Below are 18,114 nucleotides of genomic sequence, written 5' to 3'. Positions count from 1 at the left end.
ATGAGGCTGACATAAATAAGTCCTCCCTCCACTCAACCTTCTGCTTGCTAAAAAATTGTAACCTTGTAAGCTATGTTACGAATTATTTTTGAGAAGGCTGTGGTGTCACCTGAACCAGTCAGGACTATGTGACTAGGGTAATTTGGTTCCATCTCTCTTTGTTTTGAGTTTATTACCTGGATCAACTTTTTCGTCCACTGTTTGGTTTAATGCAACAGGTATCCAGAGTGTACTCAGTTGATACAGTTAACTGCACCTTTCTTTTATATTTATGACATTGATTTTTAAAAAATCAAATGCTTGTACAAAGATTTTAATATTCATAAACCATACATCTTTCAGTTTATTTGCCTGGTGTCCATAGTTGTTTGACAACAGAATTCATCTTTACCTCTTTCTTTGTTTTTGTTTGTTGTTAGACCAGTCACTATTAGTTACTGTAAAGGTAAAGGTAGGATATGTAAAAATTAAGTTTCAATTACTGGTTTGATTGTAGTTGTGTTTCTGTTAGGTTTCAGTAAGTAGCAATACTGTGCACAAAGATAGCCATTTATGTACATAAAAATGTGCATTCTGTACTATTCTCAATTTTTCCCAGATGTATTTCAACATTTTCTATCAGCCATCTTATTCAATAGCTGATTTTCTTATATTCCAATTCTCTTGCATTTTTTCTTACTTATTTTTACAGCTTATTCTAAGACCATATTGTGAAGCTGTTGTTTCCCTAGGCAGATAATCTCACTTAGCTACATGTAAATAAAAATGTATGAAAATAAAACTTCCCCCACTTTTTTTTAATTATCTGTTTGGTCTGGAAGAAGGAACTGTTTCTGAGCTTTTGAAACCCACTGAAACTAATGAAATAAATGCCATAACACTCAGTTTCCGCATCTTCAGGAAAGATATGTAATGAATGTATTTGAAAGGGCCAATGTTCTGGGAACAAAGAACTGAGTGTATTGGTTAGTGTGGGTCTTTGGGAGTGAGGGCAAAATGGATAATGATGGAAAACAAATGTGGGAGTAGAGGTGGCATGAAACCAGCCATCTCCAAGGAACAGATGCCATTGTAGTAGAGGTAGAGAGAGGAGACAATACACCTGTGGGATCCAAAGGTTGTAGTGTGTTTGTAAATTGACTTCCTTCCTGTCATCTAAGTGGGGTTTTTTTTTCCCTGGATGCTATCTAGGTTGTTTACTGGTGTGACAGAGATGGAAGCAGTATTTTGATATGTCTCACCTGAGCTTTGTAGAGAGTAGTTGTTGTTTCAGAGGAATGAAGTATTTTCTGGCTTGGATGAGAAATGCCAGTCTTTGAGACATGTTTAAGGATGTATGTTCACCAAAAGAGATTGTCAGTGATAACGAAGCCTAGACATTTGAAGAATTCAGAAGGATTGTAGTTGCATAGTTGAGGAGTGTTAGGTGTGGTAACATTTCTTTTGATGTTTTTTTTCTTTCTGTTGAATGAGATGTAATTGGTATGACCCCATTGTAGATTGTTTTTCCAGTTTCTGTTCATAGTCTGTGCAGATTTGGCCCAGGGTGTCTGGTTGCATGTAGATCATGTTTGAGAGTGGGAAATAGAGAGGAAGGAAGGGAAACATATCATCTGCATAGAAGTGAGTGTTGTTGGTGACAACCAGGAGTAGTTGATGTCATGAAGGAAGAGTGTGGGAAACGAAAACTACACTTTGGGACCTTCAATTTATAGCCTGGGCCTTAGAGACCCCCATCATAAGTACCTCCCACATTAGTGTGATTTGACAAACCATTAATCTAACAGACGAAAGAAGGATGGAACCCATATGGAGGAAGTTTTATCAGTTTTCATATGAGACACAGCTGGCAGCTTGGCAGATGTTATGAACAACAATACTGCTTTCATCAAAGTTTTTGAGATTATTAGCTCATGTGTATAGAGAATAAAACTTGTTGATGTGAACAGTTGGAGATTGTGAAAGATTTGTTTCCTGCACCAGCAGCATGAGTATGGGTGAGAGTGAAAGGCATAAATTGTGAACATTGGAGCCACCAAGAATGATGATTTTAGTGATAAATAAGGTGAGGTAAATGTCCTTTATGCAGGAAGGAGTATGGTTACATAGTTGTCGTTGGATCAGTGGGGTGGGTGAGACTTTGAAATAGAATAACTGGAAGTTTTTATTGCGAATAACAAGGTGAGAGAGGCAAGAGGCAGAGATAGTAGAGAGTTTATGTGCAGATACCACTTTTCAGAAAGAAATTTGATAGGAAATTGTCGCCTTGATGACACAGACTATAGATTGGTGTGGGGAGATTTGTCTCTGAGATTAATAAGATGTGTAGTTTGTGTGTTTGTAAGAAGTCATGTGTGGTGTCTAGTTTGGATAGGTCCACAGGTAGTGGAGAAGAGAGAAGTTTAGTTTTATTTTGTGGCATCTATGGAAATGTAGTGTTGGTGCATTTTGAAGTCATAACTCCTAAATGGGAACATAGTCTGAATGTTTGAGATAGAGCTAACTCTGCTAAAGGTACACAATGGACCATGGTGAGGGTGTTGAACTGGATGGCACAATGTGCCTATCACCTTCCTGCCCAACAAATGTTTTTTTTAATAAGATGTGAGTTTTTGACACCATATACAACTGGGTTACATTTGAGAAATGGTGATCTAGTCAAACATATTCTTTGGCTATCAATATATGGATCCATTGCTTTGCAATTATATAAAGCTCATATGGATATACATACATAGACATCCACACCCATACATACATGCATGCATGCATACACACACACACATATATCCAATCTCACAAACATTGACTTTTTTATTTTTTTAAATAAGACACTTCATGTATTAGCAACTATAATGAAAAGAACAGCAGAAGGACAAATACCTGAAGACTACAAAAAGGGTGTTGAAGATACCTGTAGTGAGAGAGAGCAAGCAAGCAGTATCTGCAAAGTCAGTCAAGCAGTCCATGAATAGATTTAGAAGTTCAAAAATGATTTTAATGTAAAACTATAAGGAGTTTGATTTTGTAATACTGGCAAATGAAACACTGGTCAATTCTACAGTTTTCCCACTGCTTACAGCATTAAAACATACTTTAGTAATTTATTTCCTTATTGCCCACAGGGTGCTAAACATAGAGGGGACAAACAAGGACAGACAAAGGGTATCAATCAATTACATTGACCCCAGTGCGCAACTGGTACTTATTTAATCAACCCCAAAAGGATGAAAGGCAAAGTTGACCACTGCAGAGTTTGAACTCAGAACATAACGCTAGACGAAATACCGCTAAGCGTTTCGCCCAGTTTGCTGCCTTTAGTCATGGCATCTGTTTACAGATGCTAAACAAATTAAGTTTAAATAGAGGAAACTTTTGTGTAAAAGATAAAATCAGCTCTGGCTGTGAAAGACAAAATAAACTTTCAACTTAATGTGGTTATATCTAAATGGTAGCAATTGAGACCTGATTTAGTTGCAAACTATGCCAGTATCGCATAACCAGCCCACTCAAAAGTACCTTTTGGATTGTTGGGCAACATGCAGTGCTTGAGGAGACCTATTGAGTCAAGTACATCAAAATCAAATCAGACCACAATTAAATGGAAATTGTAGTTGTGGATGATGCCAGTGCCGCCTGCCTGGCTCTCCATGCCAGTGACATGTAAAAAGCACCATCCAAATGCAGTCAATGCCAGCCCCCTTGCCCCGACTGGCTCTTGTGCTGGTGGCATGTGAAAAGTGCCATCCGAATGTGGCTGATGCCATTACTACCTTGACTGGCTCCCAAGCCGGTGGCCCGTAAAAGCACCATCCAGATGTGGTTGATGCTGGCCCCTGTGTTGGTGGCACGTAAAAAGCACCCACTACACTCTTGGAATAGTTGGCATTAGGAAGGGCATCCAGCTGTAGAAAACACTGCCAGATCAGATTGGAGCTTGGTGCAGCCTCCTAGCTTCCTAGAACCCCCTAGTTGAACCGTCCAACCCATGCCAGCATGGAAAATGGACGTTAAATGATGATGATGAACTGTTTCTTAGGTGTTCTAGAAGAATTTGATAGTGTGCATGCATGCTTACACCTGCGCGTTCACACACACACACATTTTGGATTCTGTATGATGAGCACTCCAATTTTCACACATACAGCATTGTGTACATTTAAAAAGAAAATAGTGTTTTATTAACATTGAAATAATAGAACAAAAGAGAGGGTATGAAAATTTTTGTATATCAAGTTTGACACTTTGTTCTGTAAGTTATTCCTCTTTTTGAAGAATGGAATGTGATAGGAAGGCAGGAAGTGGGCATTGACCATAATGCTTAGTGGCATTTTTTTCTGAATGTAAAATCCCAAGTTTATATCCTGCCAAGAGGACTGTCATCCCTTTGGGATCAATACAATAAAGTACCTATCAAGTACTGGGCTCAATGTAATTGACTTGTCCCCTTCATTCAAAATTGCTGGACTTAAACCCTGCAGTGGACTGGTATCCTGCTGAGAGGGAATGTGATGATCTCAGCCACTTTTACTTCATGGACTCTCAGTAACCAGTCTTATGAGGGTCATCGGACTCAAAAAAATAAACATGATGTGTGGGAAATTTGATTGCTATTTTTAGTATAAGTTGAGCAGCTGTGTGACTTCCTGATCTTGTTACATATGGTCTATGAATGCACTGGTAAACACGAAACTTCTAGAACGTTAAAGTATAGCTAACCTTATTTTAGCATTAGTCATACATAAGGTGTTGTCAGTTATTTTGTAGTTCACTTTTGTGTTTTTGCTTTGTTCATAAAATGAACTGAAAAATTAGTTTATTTTTATATAATATTCTACAGATACTAATTGTATATATTACTAGCAGGAAGTTCTTGGTATTGGTTGGGTTAGTAGTGTGGTAAGACACTGAAAGGGAAACTATCAATATATAAGTGTTTCAGTGTTGTACTTGTTTATCTTTTATCTTTCCTTTCACTTGTTTCAGTGATTTGGCTGCGGCCATGCTGGGGCACCTCCTCAGAATTTTTAGTCGAATGAATCAACCCTAGTGCTTGGTTTTTCTTTAGCCTGGTGCTTATTCTATAGATATCTTTTGCTGAACTGATAAGTTATGGGGATTTAAACACACCAGCACCTGTTGTCAACCGATGGCAGAAGACACACACACACATACACAAGGGCTTCTTTCTGTTTCTTTCTACCAAATCTGCTCACAAAACTTTGGTCGGCCTGAGGCTATAGAAGACACTTACCAAGGTGCTATGCAGTGGAACTGAACCTGAGACCATGTGGCTGGGAAGCAAGCTTGAGAGCATATGTTGACAGTGAAACAATTACTACATATGGTGTACAATCAATGAGCAAAGAAAAGGACACACACTAACTCGAGCATTCTAATTTATTTCTAGGCTTAATTTATACAGAATTTTTGTTCATTTATTTTTAATAAAGATTATTTGAGTTGTAGTCATAAAGTGATTATGCATTTTCTGCTCTTTGAATAAAGAGATCAACTGTCTTTCCACAAGACTTGTATAATGGTATTGGTTGTTTAGCCCCAGATTACTCCTGGGTGAGTAGAACCACACTTAATGTTCTAGCATTGATAATCCCATCTGTTTTTGAAATAGACTGTCTCTAAGACTACATTATATAATGTGATCTTTACAAGGGTAGTGTAATTTGAGGGGTATTTGGCTGCTATTTCTTGCAGGTCATCAGCTCCTTCATTTGTAGTACTATTGATTACCATTTGGTGTATTTTAAATCCATCTTTGCTTGTAATGCCTTGTCAAAATGTTGGATAAATGTTCTAATGTATCTGCCTGTCTATCTGTGGAGTGGTTAGTGTTAGGTAGGGCACCCAGCTGTAAAATCCCTGTCAAAACACAATAGCACACAATAGCCTAGGGTCATTTTTCTACTTGGCTGGCTCCTGTCAACTGTCCTACCCATGCATGCATGGAAGATGGACGATAAACAATGAGAATGATTATATGAACGCCACACATCCTTTTCCAAGTAAATTTTATCTTTATATATATATATATAGGCGCGGGCATGGCTGTGTGGTTAGGGAGCTTGCTTCCTAACTACATGGTTTTGGGTTCAGTCCCACTGCATGGCACTTTGGGCAGGTGTCTTCTACTATAGCCCCGAGCCGACCGGAGCTTTGTGATTGAATTCGGTAGGCGGAAGTTACTGCCGTGTGTGTATGTGTGCGTATAGCTGCTCAGTGCCTCTCCAAAAGAGAGAGAGAGGGATATATATAAAACATTTTCCATGCTGGCATGGGTTGGACATCTTGACAAGAACTGACAAGGCCAAGGGCTGCACCAGCTTCAATAGTCTGTTTTAGTTTAGTTTCAGTGGCTGGCTGTCCTTCCTTCCTAATGCCAAGCACTTTACAGAGTGTGCTGGTGCTTTTTACATGGCACCTTGGTTTTAGAATCTCAATTCTGTTGTGGGGTGCGGGGGTCTTCTTAAGTACAGCAATGTGCCACATATCTCAAGCATTTTGAAATCAGCTTTCAATTCTTCGTCCCATGTCTTCCTGAGCCTCCTTCTTCCATAACTTCCCTGCAAGTGATCAGCACACACATACACAGTTGTATTAGTTCAAACCATGACAATTCTATATATTTCTGACATAGTGTATTGAGGGTTACATAATCCAATGTCCTCTTTTAACATTGTAAGTTGTGATTTGAAGGAAACTCAACAGCTATTTTTTTAGCATGTCTATTGATTGTGTGCACTTGTTTTGCCCCAGTTCAGCTCTGATAAAGCAGATCTGTGATAAGATGTTCTAGTCAGGACTAAGTCAAGTATTCCTCAAATGGGCCATCTAATGTTTTAAAAAAAGAAAAGAAAAAAAAAAAATGTACTTTATCAGAAAAATATTCACATTTCTTATCTTAGATCAACTCAGAGCTGACTTGGGGCTTAACAGCAATTTAAAAATGAATTGTTGATTTGTGTTTGCAATTGAAAACATTTTTACTCATTATTAATACCCTGCTCTCTCTCAATTGGTTTTAAAACAATTAGTATTCATCTTTTTTCTGTATATTGTGAATCTATAAAAGGGTAATAATTAGCATACTGAATGGAGAGACTGGTTGCTAATTGGGATGACCTAATAATCCATTTAACTTAGCTTCTAATGACTTCTTAACTAGTACAGACTATTCAAGTTTTCTTGTCACTGCTGGTTATATTTCTATGGCTCTTTGGAGCTATAGTTCTTACTAATAAGCCACACCATAAAAAAACAATATATGTACTCTGTAAGCTTTTGAAGCTCAAGGTAAAATATCTAAAGAATTGTTTAAACATGCACTTGACATGTATTGTATAATATTTTTGAATTTCTTTTCTCTTTTCTATTTCTAGCAACAAACACGAAATCCAACAAGCTGAAATGTATGTATTTACAAGAAAAAGATCGCATGATTATTTGCGAAGGGACATCTGTATGTGCACGCAAAGACCTAAATGGAGTTCTCTTATTGGATACTGCATTGCAGACCCCAGTATCCAAGACAGAAGATCTAGTCAAAGTTGAGTTATTGTTGGCAGAAGTGAGTTTTTATTTGATTTTCATAATGTTTTGGGCCTTTTTTTTATTTCTTTGTTACGGCTAAAAGTGTATTGAATAGTTGAGACACTCTGTTATCCAACAACTTAACCACAGAGTGGTCAAGTTGTTGGATTACTTATTTAATGGTCTGGAGTTCAAATCTTACAACAAAAGTCGTGTTGTTCTACTCTTGGAGCAATGTATATAGCTCCAGTGCTTATCTAAGCCACTCTTCTCTTAAGTGGTTAGTGGTAGGAAAGCCATTTAGTTGCTTCAAATATCTCAGTTTAAAGAGTAGTCTGGTCATGGGGGAATATTAGCTTGCTTTGAAACAGGTTGGGATTGGTGACAGAAAGAGCATCTGACTGTGGAAAATCTGCCTCAACAAATTCTGTCTGACCCATGCAAGCATTCAAAAAGTGGATGTTAAATGATAATGAAATCCTAAAAGTGTTATATGTATATGTAGTCCTCTAAAGGAAGTAAGGGGCTTAAGTTGTTGATTATCCTTAACTCTTTGATTAACAAATTAATGACACAAAGATAACTTAATGTTGGTGAACAAACAAGCTTAGCATGCCAGGTGGATCGTGTTTCAATTTGATCATGGTATATGATCTGTCATGCAGTGAGTAATTGTATAGCATGCAACATACCAACCAGGATTATCATAATCAAGCTTCGAACTTCGAACTTTAGGTCTCACTGAGGAAATGACTAGAGACCGAGACCTCTGGAAGTGTGCTGTGTGCGAGAAGACCCGGCAGGACAAGTGAGTCCATAACCCGTGGCCTTCTACATGGGATGGAGCCAGCCTACGTATGCATACCTTCCCTTCTTGGGACACAAAACTCTACTTGTGAAGACCCGTTGAGGCAAGTGAGGATCAGAATCGAAATCGATCAATGGAAATTGCAGATGTGTTACCAGTGCCGGTGGCATGTAAGAGAACCTTCCGTTTCGCGACCGTTGCCAGCACCGCCCCGACTGGCCTCGTGCCGATGGCACGTAAAAAGCACCATCCGTTCGTGTCCGTTGCCAGCCTTGCCTGGCCCTCGTGCCGGTGGCACATAAAAAGCACCATCCGTTCATGGCCGTTTGCCAGCTCTGTCTGGCACGTAAAAAGCACCCACTACACTCACGGAGTGGTTGGCGTTAGGAAGGGCATCCAGCCGTAGAAACACTGCCAGATTTGACTGGGCCTGATGAAGCCTTCTGGCTTCACAGACCCCAGTAGAACCGTCCAACCCATGCTAGCATGGAAAACGGACGCTAAATGATGATGATGATGATGATGAAGAAGAAGCTTGCCAAATTTACTATTTATTTGAATATGTCCAGTGGAGTATACTTGTATTATTTCTTTCCAGTCTTTGCACATCTTCTGTATTCAGTGCTCACATTTTTGCAACCATGCAGAATTGTACTTCATACACAAGAATCGTAGTCTTTTCTTCACTTTAAAAGAATCCCTTTGTTGCTAACAGAAATAATGGCTCCCTGAATTGCAAATTGACAAATCAAATGCTGTTACTACTGGCAATTTCTATTAGTGAATCCAACTGATTGCAGAAGTTTATAACAAGTGAACACACAAATTACACTCAGCTTCAGGCAAACTAAATACACTTTTGGAGGGGTCTCACAGTTTAGATAGTATGGCTGTGTTGGGAAGTGTTTATCATTGACACCTCACAAATTGTGATTAGTTGTTAAATCCTTCTAGACATTATCATTGTCATCATTTTCATGTCTACTTTTCCATACTTACATGGGTCAGTTGAAGTAGTTTTTCTATAGTCAGATGCCCCTCATATCAGCTGCCCCCGCCTGTTTCCAGACAACAGAAAATAAAACTGGACACAGTTTAATTGTAGCCATAAGCTAAGGCCACAAAAAATTGTGTATGTGTGTGAATGAGAAAAGATATCTCACATCCACTAATTATTTCATATCCCCTTTTTTTTTCGTTATCGATGTTTTAAATACAGTTAATTTGCTGAAATGGTCTTGTTGGATAAATTGTCTTAAAATATCTTTCATGTTTTTTTTTTATGTCCTATGTTCAAATCTCATTGACATCAGCTTTGCCTTCTATTATCCCTGGGTCAATATAAAGTAGTAGCAGTTTGTGCCAGTGAAGTAATAGATTTGTTAAAAGCATTGCAGTGTTTGTTGGTTCTTCATGTTCTCTGTGCTCAGGCCCTTGTGGCAAACTTGTCATTATCTATTTGACAAGATTGCCTTGTTAATGGAAAGAAAAAATCCAAAGGGAGGCAGCAAGAAGCCATGTTTGTATTTTTTCATAGCTTTTGTCAAAGGTGGTCACTAGGGGCCATTCTTTAACTTAATGGCATGATCAGTATGCTTCTAGATTTATATGTCTTGCATAATTCCATCGTTTTGGAAACTGATTTTATAATTCTAAGTTCCTTGTTTTGAAAGTCATTTTTACACATTTTGAAAACTACCAAGGCATGTTTATTTTCTCTTGCAACTTGTAATTTTATTTAGAGTGTAGCTTCATCTAACCTGATTTAGCAAGTAACCAGATATTGTATGAGATATAAAGATAAAATCTACTTTCAGGATTATTGGATGGATCTGGTTTTTCCAATGATATCGCAATCGGAATGTTAGTAACGTATACGATATTTGTTTACTTATTGGAAACTATCTGTTATGTACTACTGATAAACAGTTGGCTTTTCTTCCTTGTAAGATTGTAAAAGGCAGTGCCCATGATCTCTACACTGTTGATGTCAATATAATTGATACCCAGCCTGAATCGGCTCAAAAATAGATGCAGTAAGGTTGTAGGGTTAAAGTGGGTAGCTTGTCAGTACTTATTTATGAATGAAGAGTTGCATAAACTTCATTTTCATATGTTTCATTGGTCTAGTGGGGTTTTTTTTTACCTGACAGTATCTGAAATACTTGTTTTCTCCATTTTACAAATGATGATGGTGATAGTGTTCTCTTGGTCTTAGTCACCTCCTCCCTTTCCAAGACACAAATACCTGCTAATTACACTGTTTAAATGACTTGAATGTATACAACCAAGTTTAATTAATGTGGTCCAGATGGTCTTTCTTGGTTAATTACTTGAATGTAAACCAGCTAACAGTAATTGTGTTCTTTTGTTTTTCTTAGATTTTTCCATTCTTTTATTCTTTTATACTTGGAATGCAGCCATACTGGGGCACCACATTTATAGATCACATTGATCTCAGTACTTGTTTCACTGTGGTACTTTTTCTATTGATCTGTAATTTTGGACAAAACTCTAGTTGAAAGCATAGACAGACACACTAACACAAGATGGATCTACCAAATTCTACTTACATAATATTGGTAAACCCAAAGCTTTAGTAGAAAAGTGTCCTGCAGTGTGATTGAACCCAGAACCATATGACTGCAGAGCAAACATTTTTTAACCATATACTTTTGCCTGTACTCTTAATTTGATAAAATCTAGTTCACCTGGTTTTCTGCTTAGAAATTTGAAATATTTGCATATTACTCACTTACTGATCTTCTATTTTTTAAGAATAATTTTAACAATTTAAAAATTCTTTATTTCTAAAAAAATATCTTTTATAATTTTTCATTTCAAAAGCATATCTTTCTAGTGTCTACATTTTAGCATTTGAGATATTTCATTATCAAATGTGTGTCATTATTTTTTTGATTACGATAGTGGTTTGTGATAAGAAATAGTCTATAGAAAGAATAGATGATAAATATAACAAGTAAATTTAAATTATTTCTTAATTCTGTACTGCAGTTCAATGGACATAGTTTCCTCATCTTTTGTGATCAGAGGTATCTAATCTAAACAGCAGTGATAATGTTCACGCCATCTTTATTTTGTAATGTACAATAGCTAAGAGGATCAAAATTTGATTGCAGACTGTTTATCAAGCTGCCCTCCTATATTCCTACATTTGTGGAGAATTATCACAATTAGTTGTTCTGTAGCAGTCTAAACATATTCTTCCTCAACAAGTGAAATTATGTCTTTCCAGACTAATAATTATTAATCTATGAACATCTATTTTTGTTAATTTTGAACTCATACACACTATGTCCATTGAACTGCAGTACAGAATTAAGAAATAATTTTAATTTACTTGTTATATTTATTATTTATTCTTTCCATAGACTATTTCTTATCACAAACCACTATCGTAATCAGAAAAATAATGACACACATTTGATAATGAAATATCTCAAATGCTAAACTGTAGACACTAGAAAGATATGCTTTTGAAATGAAAAATTATAAAAGATATTTGTTAGTTGTAAAGTACTTGGCATTAAAATGAGTGAAATGGATGAAAATATAATTTTATTTAATATGTTACTGCTCATTAAGAAGAAAATGATTTAGTACATAATGCATTGCATAATTTGTTCATTAGTCCTTAGTTTTTATTCATTCCAGGCATTCCACTTGTCTCCATGGATATACTTAATTCTACATGTTTCAATTTGCACTTTTTGATACTAGCTTGCTTGAGACTGTTCCTACAAACTTGTTTTAAAGTGGTCGAGATTAAAACATTCCACCAAAATTTCTTGTCAATTTATGTCAATACACTAGATTAATAGTGACAGTTATTTTATGAAATTTTTCGTTATTTTCTGAAGTGAATCAATGAAGCCTATTTCAGCAGAAATATACTAACAAAAGGTTAAAGCCCATCCTAAACAATTTTCTTCGGTTCTCTTATTATAACTGTTGAATCACTGGCCCTTTTCATTTCCATCATTCAGTGGAGCAGACAAAACATTGACACAGTAACCTTATTTTTTTTTTAGTTGTTTGAGAGACAAGGATTCATAAAGAGATTTGTTATAATGCAAAGTTGGATATTTATTTATATACCACATTTTCAGGAAATATCTTTTAGGATTGATTATCATTCTATGATCCTAGAGTAAATTTCTCTCACCTGCTTATTATCACCATGAAAGCGGATCCAATCATCAGTTGTTTTGAGCCTATATGTCAGATGATATGTGTACTTATTACCAAAGAAATGTTATGCAATACAATGTTCAGTTGTATGTATAAATATTATATGTGGAGATAAGGTATTGGACTATACAGAATACCTGATAATGAGTTCTGTTCTTCAAGATGTTGTACACTACATTTCATTTTGGCCAATTGAAAAATACTTGGTCTAATAATATTCAAAATTGTTTCAAACATTCTAGAAAAGTGTTTGTAAAATACTAAAATTATGGTATTTAGAATATTTATGAATTTGTCAAACTGATCATAGCTTTTCAATAAAAGAATAACCCCAATACAAATGGTTTAAAGGAGTGTTAATTAATGATGGATAGTGATTATTTTGTATATTCCAGTACATTTATATATCATTATACAATATTGTCACACAGTTTTAGCGATGACCTTGTCAGATTAATTAGTCTTCGTTATCATTTAACATCCATTTTCCATATTGGTGTGGGTTAGACAGTTTGACAGGAGGTGGCAAGCTGGAGGACTGTACCAAGCTCCAGTCATCTATTTTGGCATGGTTTCTACGGCTGGATGTCTTTCTTAACACCAACCATTTTACAGAGAGTAGTGGGTGCTTTTTATGTGGTGCCAGCTTGGGTGATTTTCACATGGCACTGGCATGTAATGAATGCAAATACTTGTTTATCTTTAGGCCTTCATATTTTGATGTCTAAAAGTTCCTGATACAAACTGATTACCTAATAAGAATAGTTACGAAAGAATTTTTGATGCACCATATAAAAATTTCTGTTCTATACATACTCATTGAAGACTGGTGGTAAGCTTCTAGCAAGCTGAGTTTGCTACACCAGTTTAGTTTCAGGTTTAGTCCTTTTAGTTATTAGTTATAGTCATTTATGTATCAAATGAGCTTTGGCTGACCTTCACTCATCACTTTGGAGGTAAACTTTCTGATAGTTATCCAATAACATGTCAATTTTTATGAAATATTTTGATTTCAAACCTGGATGAAGCTTTTAACCCTTTTGTTACTATCGGGGTGCAAAGAACACCATACGAGTGTGATCGTTGAAAGAGCGACTAGCCGATTTCCGTGCGAGTGGCACATAAAAGGCACCATTCAAGTGTGATCGTTACCAGTGTCGCCTTACTGGCACTTGTGCCCGTGCTAGTAGGGTGCTAAGAGCACCATCCGAGCGTGATCGTTGCCAGAGCAGCTAACTGGCTTCCGTGCCGGTGGCACGTAAAAGGCACCATTTGAGCGTGATCAGTACCAGTGTCGCCTTACTGGCACCTGTGCCGGTGGCATGTGTAAAAAGATTCGAGCGAGGTCGTTGCCAGTACCGCCTGACTGGCCTCCGTGCCAGTGGCACATAAAAGGCACCCTCTACACTCTTGGAGTGTTTGACGTTAGGAAGACATCCAGCTGTAGAAACTCTGCCAGATCAAGATTGGAGCCTGGTGCAGCTATCTGGTTCGCCACCCCTCAGTCAAAATCGTCCAACCCATGCTAGCATGGAAAGCGGACGTTAAACGATGATGATGGTGATGATTTCTTTTGAAATACACTTCTTTTGTTTTAATTAATTTTGAAGATAATGAAGAATTTATTAAAATAACTGTTGTTAAGTTGGTGTTTGGCTCACATGAAATTTTGATAAAGGGTTTTTAACTTAGATCACTTCAAAACAAGAAGTTTGTATTGTAGAATCATGTGGTGGATATAGGGCTATCTTGTTTTCTTTTTCACTTATATTGTTTATGCTTTTGTGAAATGCATAAACATTATAGAATCTGATTCACTTCCTGTAAACCTTGTACTAGTGTAACAAATACATTTTCTTGTGATTCTAAAGATGCAGAGACAAGCTTTTTGAAATTACTGTGTGTATTTATTTTACAGGCTAATCAGCTTTTGAAATCTCTTGCTGCTGCTGAATTGCCTGGCATTGACTATGTGGATGATTTCCTCAAAGAACTTGATCGAGCAGTTGACTCCATGCAGGAACTTGCTAAGGCTAACCACAAAACTGCTAAGGTGCACCATCTTTCCTTATCTTCTTTTTTTTTTTTTGCTGAATTTTTTTTTTCTCCATTTTCAGAACAACAGATTCTCTTTCAGTCAACCTGTATATTGTGTATTTTAATATGTGGTATACCAAGTTATAGTTTCTTTTACTAGTTTCAGATGTTCATTTATACTACAACAAAGTTGCTTACTTATTAGCTTGGGTTATGTAACTTTTACTGAGGTAAAGCAAGTATAATTATCAAAATATATGAGGAAACTCTCAAGATGCATGAAATATCAATCCTCCAAATTTTTTCCCCTACACTAAATTCCAATATAATCATAATCTACACAATCTGAAAGTTATGAGGAAGCAAAATTTGAAGCATGTGACTTATCCAAAATCTCCTTTCCCCACCTCTGAAAAAGTTTTTCTCAACAAATTCCAATGTAATCTGCACAGTCTGAAATGTATCTGCAGAAAATTTCATCTGCAAATATCCATTTTTCAGAAATTTTTGAGGAAACAGCTGATGGGGTGCACTTATGTAGTTATGCCCTAAATTTACTGAGTGAGTACTTTTAGATAAAGGATACAAAGGTAAATTAGTAGTAGCATCAGAAAAATCACAAATTGGGAATCAAACGAGTAATCATCATATAGTAACGAGCAGGAAACTACCCAGAGGGCAATTTACTCTATTATTCTTTTACTTGTTTCAGTCATTTGACTGCGGCCATGCTGAAGCACCGCCTTTAGTCGAGCAAATCGACCCCAGGACTTATTCTTTGGAAGTCTAGTACTTATTCTATTGGTTTCTTTTGGTGAACCGCTAAGTTATGGGAACGTAAACACACCACCATCGGTTGTCAAGCAATGTTGGTGGGGACAAACACAGACACACAAACATATACACACACATGCATATATATATATATATATATATATATATAATATATATATATATATATATATATATATATATATATATATATATATATATTATACACACACACACACCACACACACACACATGTATACGACGGGCTTCTTTCAGTTTCCATTTACCAAATCCACTCACAAGGCCTTGGTCGGCCTGAGGCTATAGTAGAAGACACTTGCCCAAGGTGCTACACAGTGGGAACGGACTCGGAACCATGTGCTGGTAAGCAAGCTACCTACCAAACAGCCACTCCTGCTTGTGAATGAATCTAAACCAATTATGGGAAGGTATTGTAATTCCAAAGACTGATACCTGGGATACAGTTCATGACAATTTGATTAAACACTATATGATTAAGTATTTCATCATCATCCTTTAATGTCTGTTTTCCATGCTGACATGGGTTGGACCCATGTTAGTATTTACATTATTTGTAATTTTGAAAATTATTTACTCAATGTTTTTAGAATAGAGTAATATATTTTAATTTTTCTTACTTTATTTTAGGTTATTTTAAGTTTTCTCAGCTATTTTGTCCAGACTTCAGTTCACTATTTTCTCTCTCGTTTTCACTTTCCTTTCTTCAATATATTGTTTGACTTGGTAGAAATAGCAAACAATTCCATACCATTTAATAAAGAATAAATTAAAAAAAGGGGGTAAACATTGGGTAGTTGCAGTCTGATATATTTGGGAAGAAAATGAGATTGTTATAGCTCAAATACCTTTGATCACAGGTTTGACACTATTAGGTTTGACTCGGAGTATGAACTAGACTACATCAGAAAAATACCTCAATATAATTGAAGTTGTTTGAGATGTCTTACAACTGTTTTCCCCCACCCTCACCTCAAGTTTTCCAACTTCTTTTACTGCATAACTTAGCAACACAGTATAAACCTAACTCTATGGGTTAATTAATGTTTGTTGTATTTAGGGGTTTAAATATTGTTACATCATTGATCAGAATAACATTGCCTTGAACACACAGACAGTTTGTTTCTGATAGTTTCAGGGATGTTAACTCACCTCATTAAGTGCTGGTTTTAATAAAGTTTATTTTTGTATTCTTTATAATTTTTCTGCACTCTTAACGTTTTTCCTTGTTCTCATTGAGTATTGCATTTAAAATGGTTATATTTCTCAGTGGCACTCCTGGTAGAAAAACCAGGACATGTATTTATTTTTAAAATTAATGTAGGCGGATACATATTACTTTTACATATTCTCTTTCCCAGTTGTGTCTAATAAAGGTAAATGGTTTATATTAAAATTGGAATATTTTTTGTATACATTTTGATATCTTAGACTCTAAAGTTACCATCAACAAAATTATTAAAACATGACTGTGCCTGTAGTGAGTCTTATTTTCAGTTAATATTAAGTTTTTATGCTTGTGAAAATATATCCTCTAACTGTGCATATGTGTGTAATTTTTATCATTTCTGGTAACATAATCAGCAGCTGCGAGGAATCTTTTGCCAGTCTTATTGAGCTAAAGTGAACAATTGTTTATCTATGTCAATACATTGTGCATCAGTATTTACACATTGCAACAACATATGGTTTGTTCTTCAACAGTGGGCCACTGTGTGCATCCAGCTCCCTCATTGTGCTCTGAAGACCGTATGCAGTAATGTGGTAGCAGAAATGAAGAGGCTTAACCAACACCGTCCAGGTCTATCTATTGCTGCTGCCATCAGTAACAGGTTAAGCTACTTGCTGCCCAGTAGTCTACCAGAAATCGGCTCTGGCCCAGTGGAACGATCTCTTATGTACAGTGAAGCTGCACGGCGGGAAACATTTGGCAAGTGGCCTCACATGAATTACAAGTAAGTTAAAAAGTTACACTTCAATGATGGTTTCTACTCTGGTATTTTTTTTCCTTTTGTCTCTAAACTTTGAATAAAGCACATTCCATGGTTGAACGGTTTGCAATAGGAAAGTTCATTCATTAATTTGATGTACATTTTGCTATGCTAGCATAGATTTGGATGGAGATTATTTGGGGAAGAATTCTACAGCTGAATGCTCTTCCTGTTGCCAACCCTTACCTGTTTTTCATTGAGAGTGACCATATAGTATCATCAAGGAATGCCAACATCAACACCTTAATGTTGAAAGGTACAGAATATATATTCACAACACACACACATGCACATAAGACATTTAATCAATGGACATTGCAGTAAGCCCATTGTATGTTTATTTTATATATGTATCATCATCACCATTTAATGTCCGTTTTCCATACTGGCATGGACTAGACAGTGTGTCAGGAGCTGCCCAAGCTCCATGTCTGTTTTGGTATGGCTTCTACAGCTAGATGACCTTCCTAACACCACCCACTTTACATAGTGTACCGGGTGCACAAGGATGGATGCTCCTCTGTGGCACTGGCATGGGTGCTTTTAACATGGCACCAGCACCCATGAGCCTGCAAGGTTAGGATTGCACAGCTGAAGAAAGATGCAGGGGATGTGCCTGAATGCAAAGACAACCATGATTTTACTTAGCTTAACATGTCTTCTCAAGCGCAACAAACCGCCAGAAGTTTTGGTCCCTTGTCATTCCCA

The 18,114-nt window shown here is 36.6% G+C and overlaps 1 protein-coding gene across 2 annotated transcripts in view; it reads left to right on the top strand.

Moving 5' to 3' along the window:
* Window positions 1-18,114, top strand: part of LOC115212794 (baculoviral IAP repeat-containing protein 6) — a 142,537-nt gene that overhangs the window by 35,731 nt on the left and 88,692 nt on the right. For both annotated transcript variants that reach the window (XM_029781493.2, XM_029781494.2), the window contains exons 2-4: window positions 7,398-7,585; window positions 14,487-14,621; window positions 17,120-17,370. In XM_029781493.2, coding sequence (XP_029637353.1) covers window positions 7,398-7,585; window positions 14,487-14,621; window positions 17,120-17,370 — 574 coding nt within the window. The remainder of the gene's footprint in view (window positions 1-7,397; window positions 7,586-14,486; window positions 14,622-17,119; window positions 17,371-18,114) is intronic.

Source organism: Octopus sinensis, linkage group LG6 (assembly GCF_006345805.1).
Source record: "Octopus sinensis linkage group LG6, ASM634580v1, whole genome shotgun sequence".
NCBI classification, from domain to species: domain Eukaryota; kingdom Metazoa; phylum Mollusca; class Cephalopoda; order Octopoda; family Octopodidae; genus Octopus; species Octopus sinensis.
The sequence above is the reverse complement of the archived record's forward strand: the minus strand, read 5'-3'. Positions and strand labels throughout refer to the sequence as shown.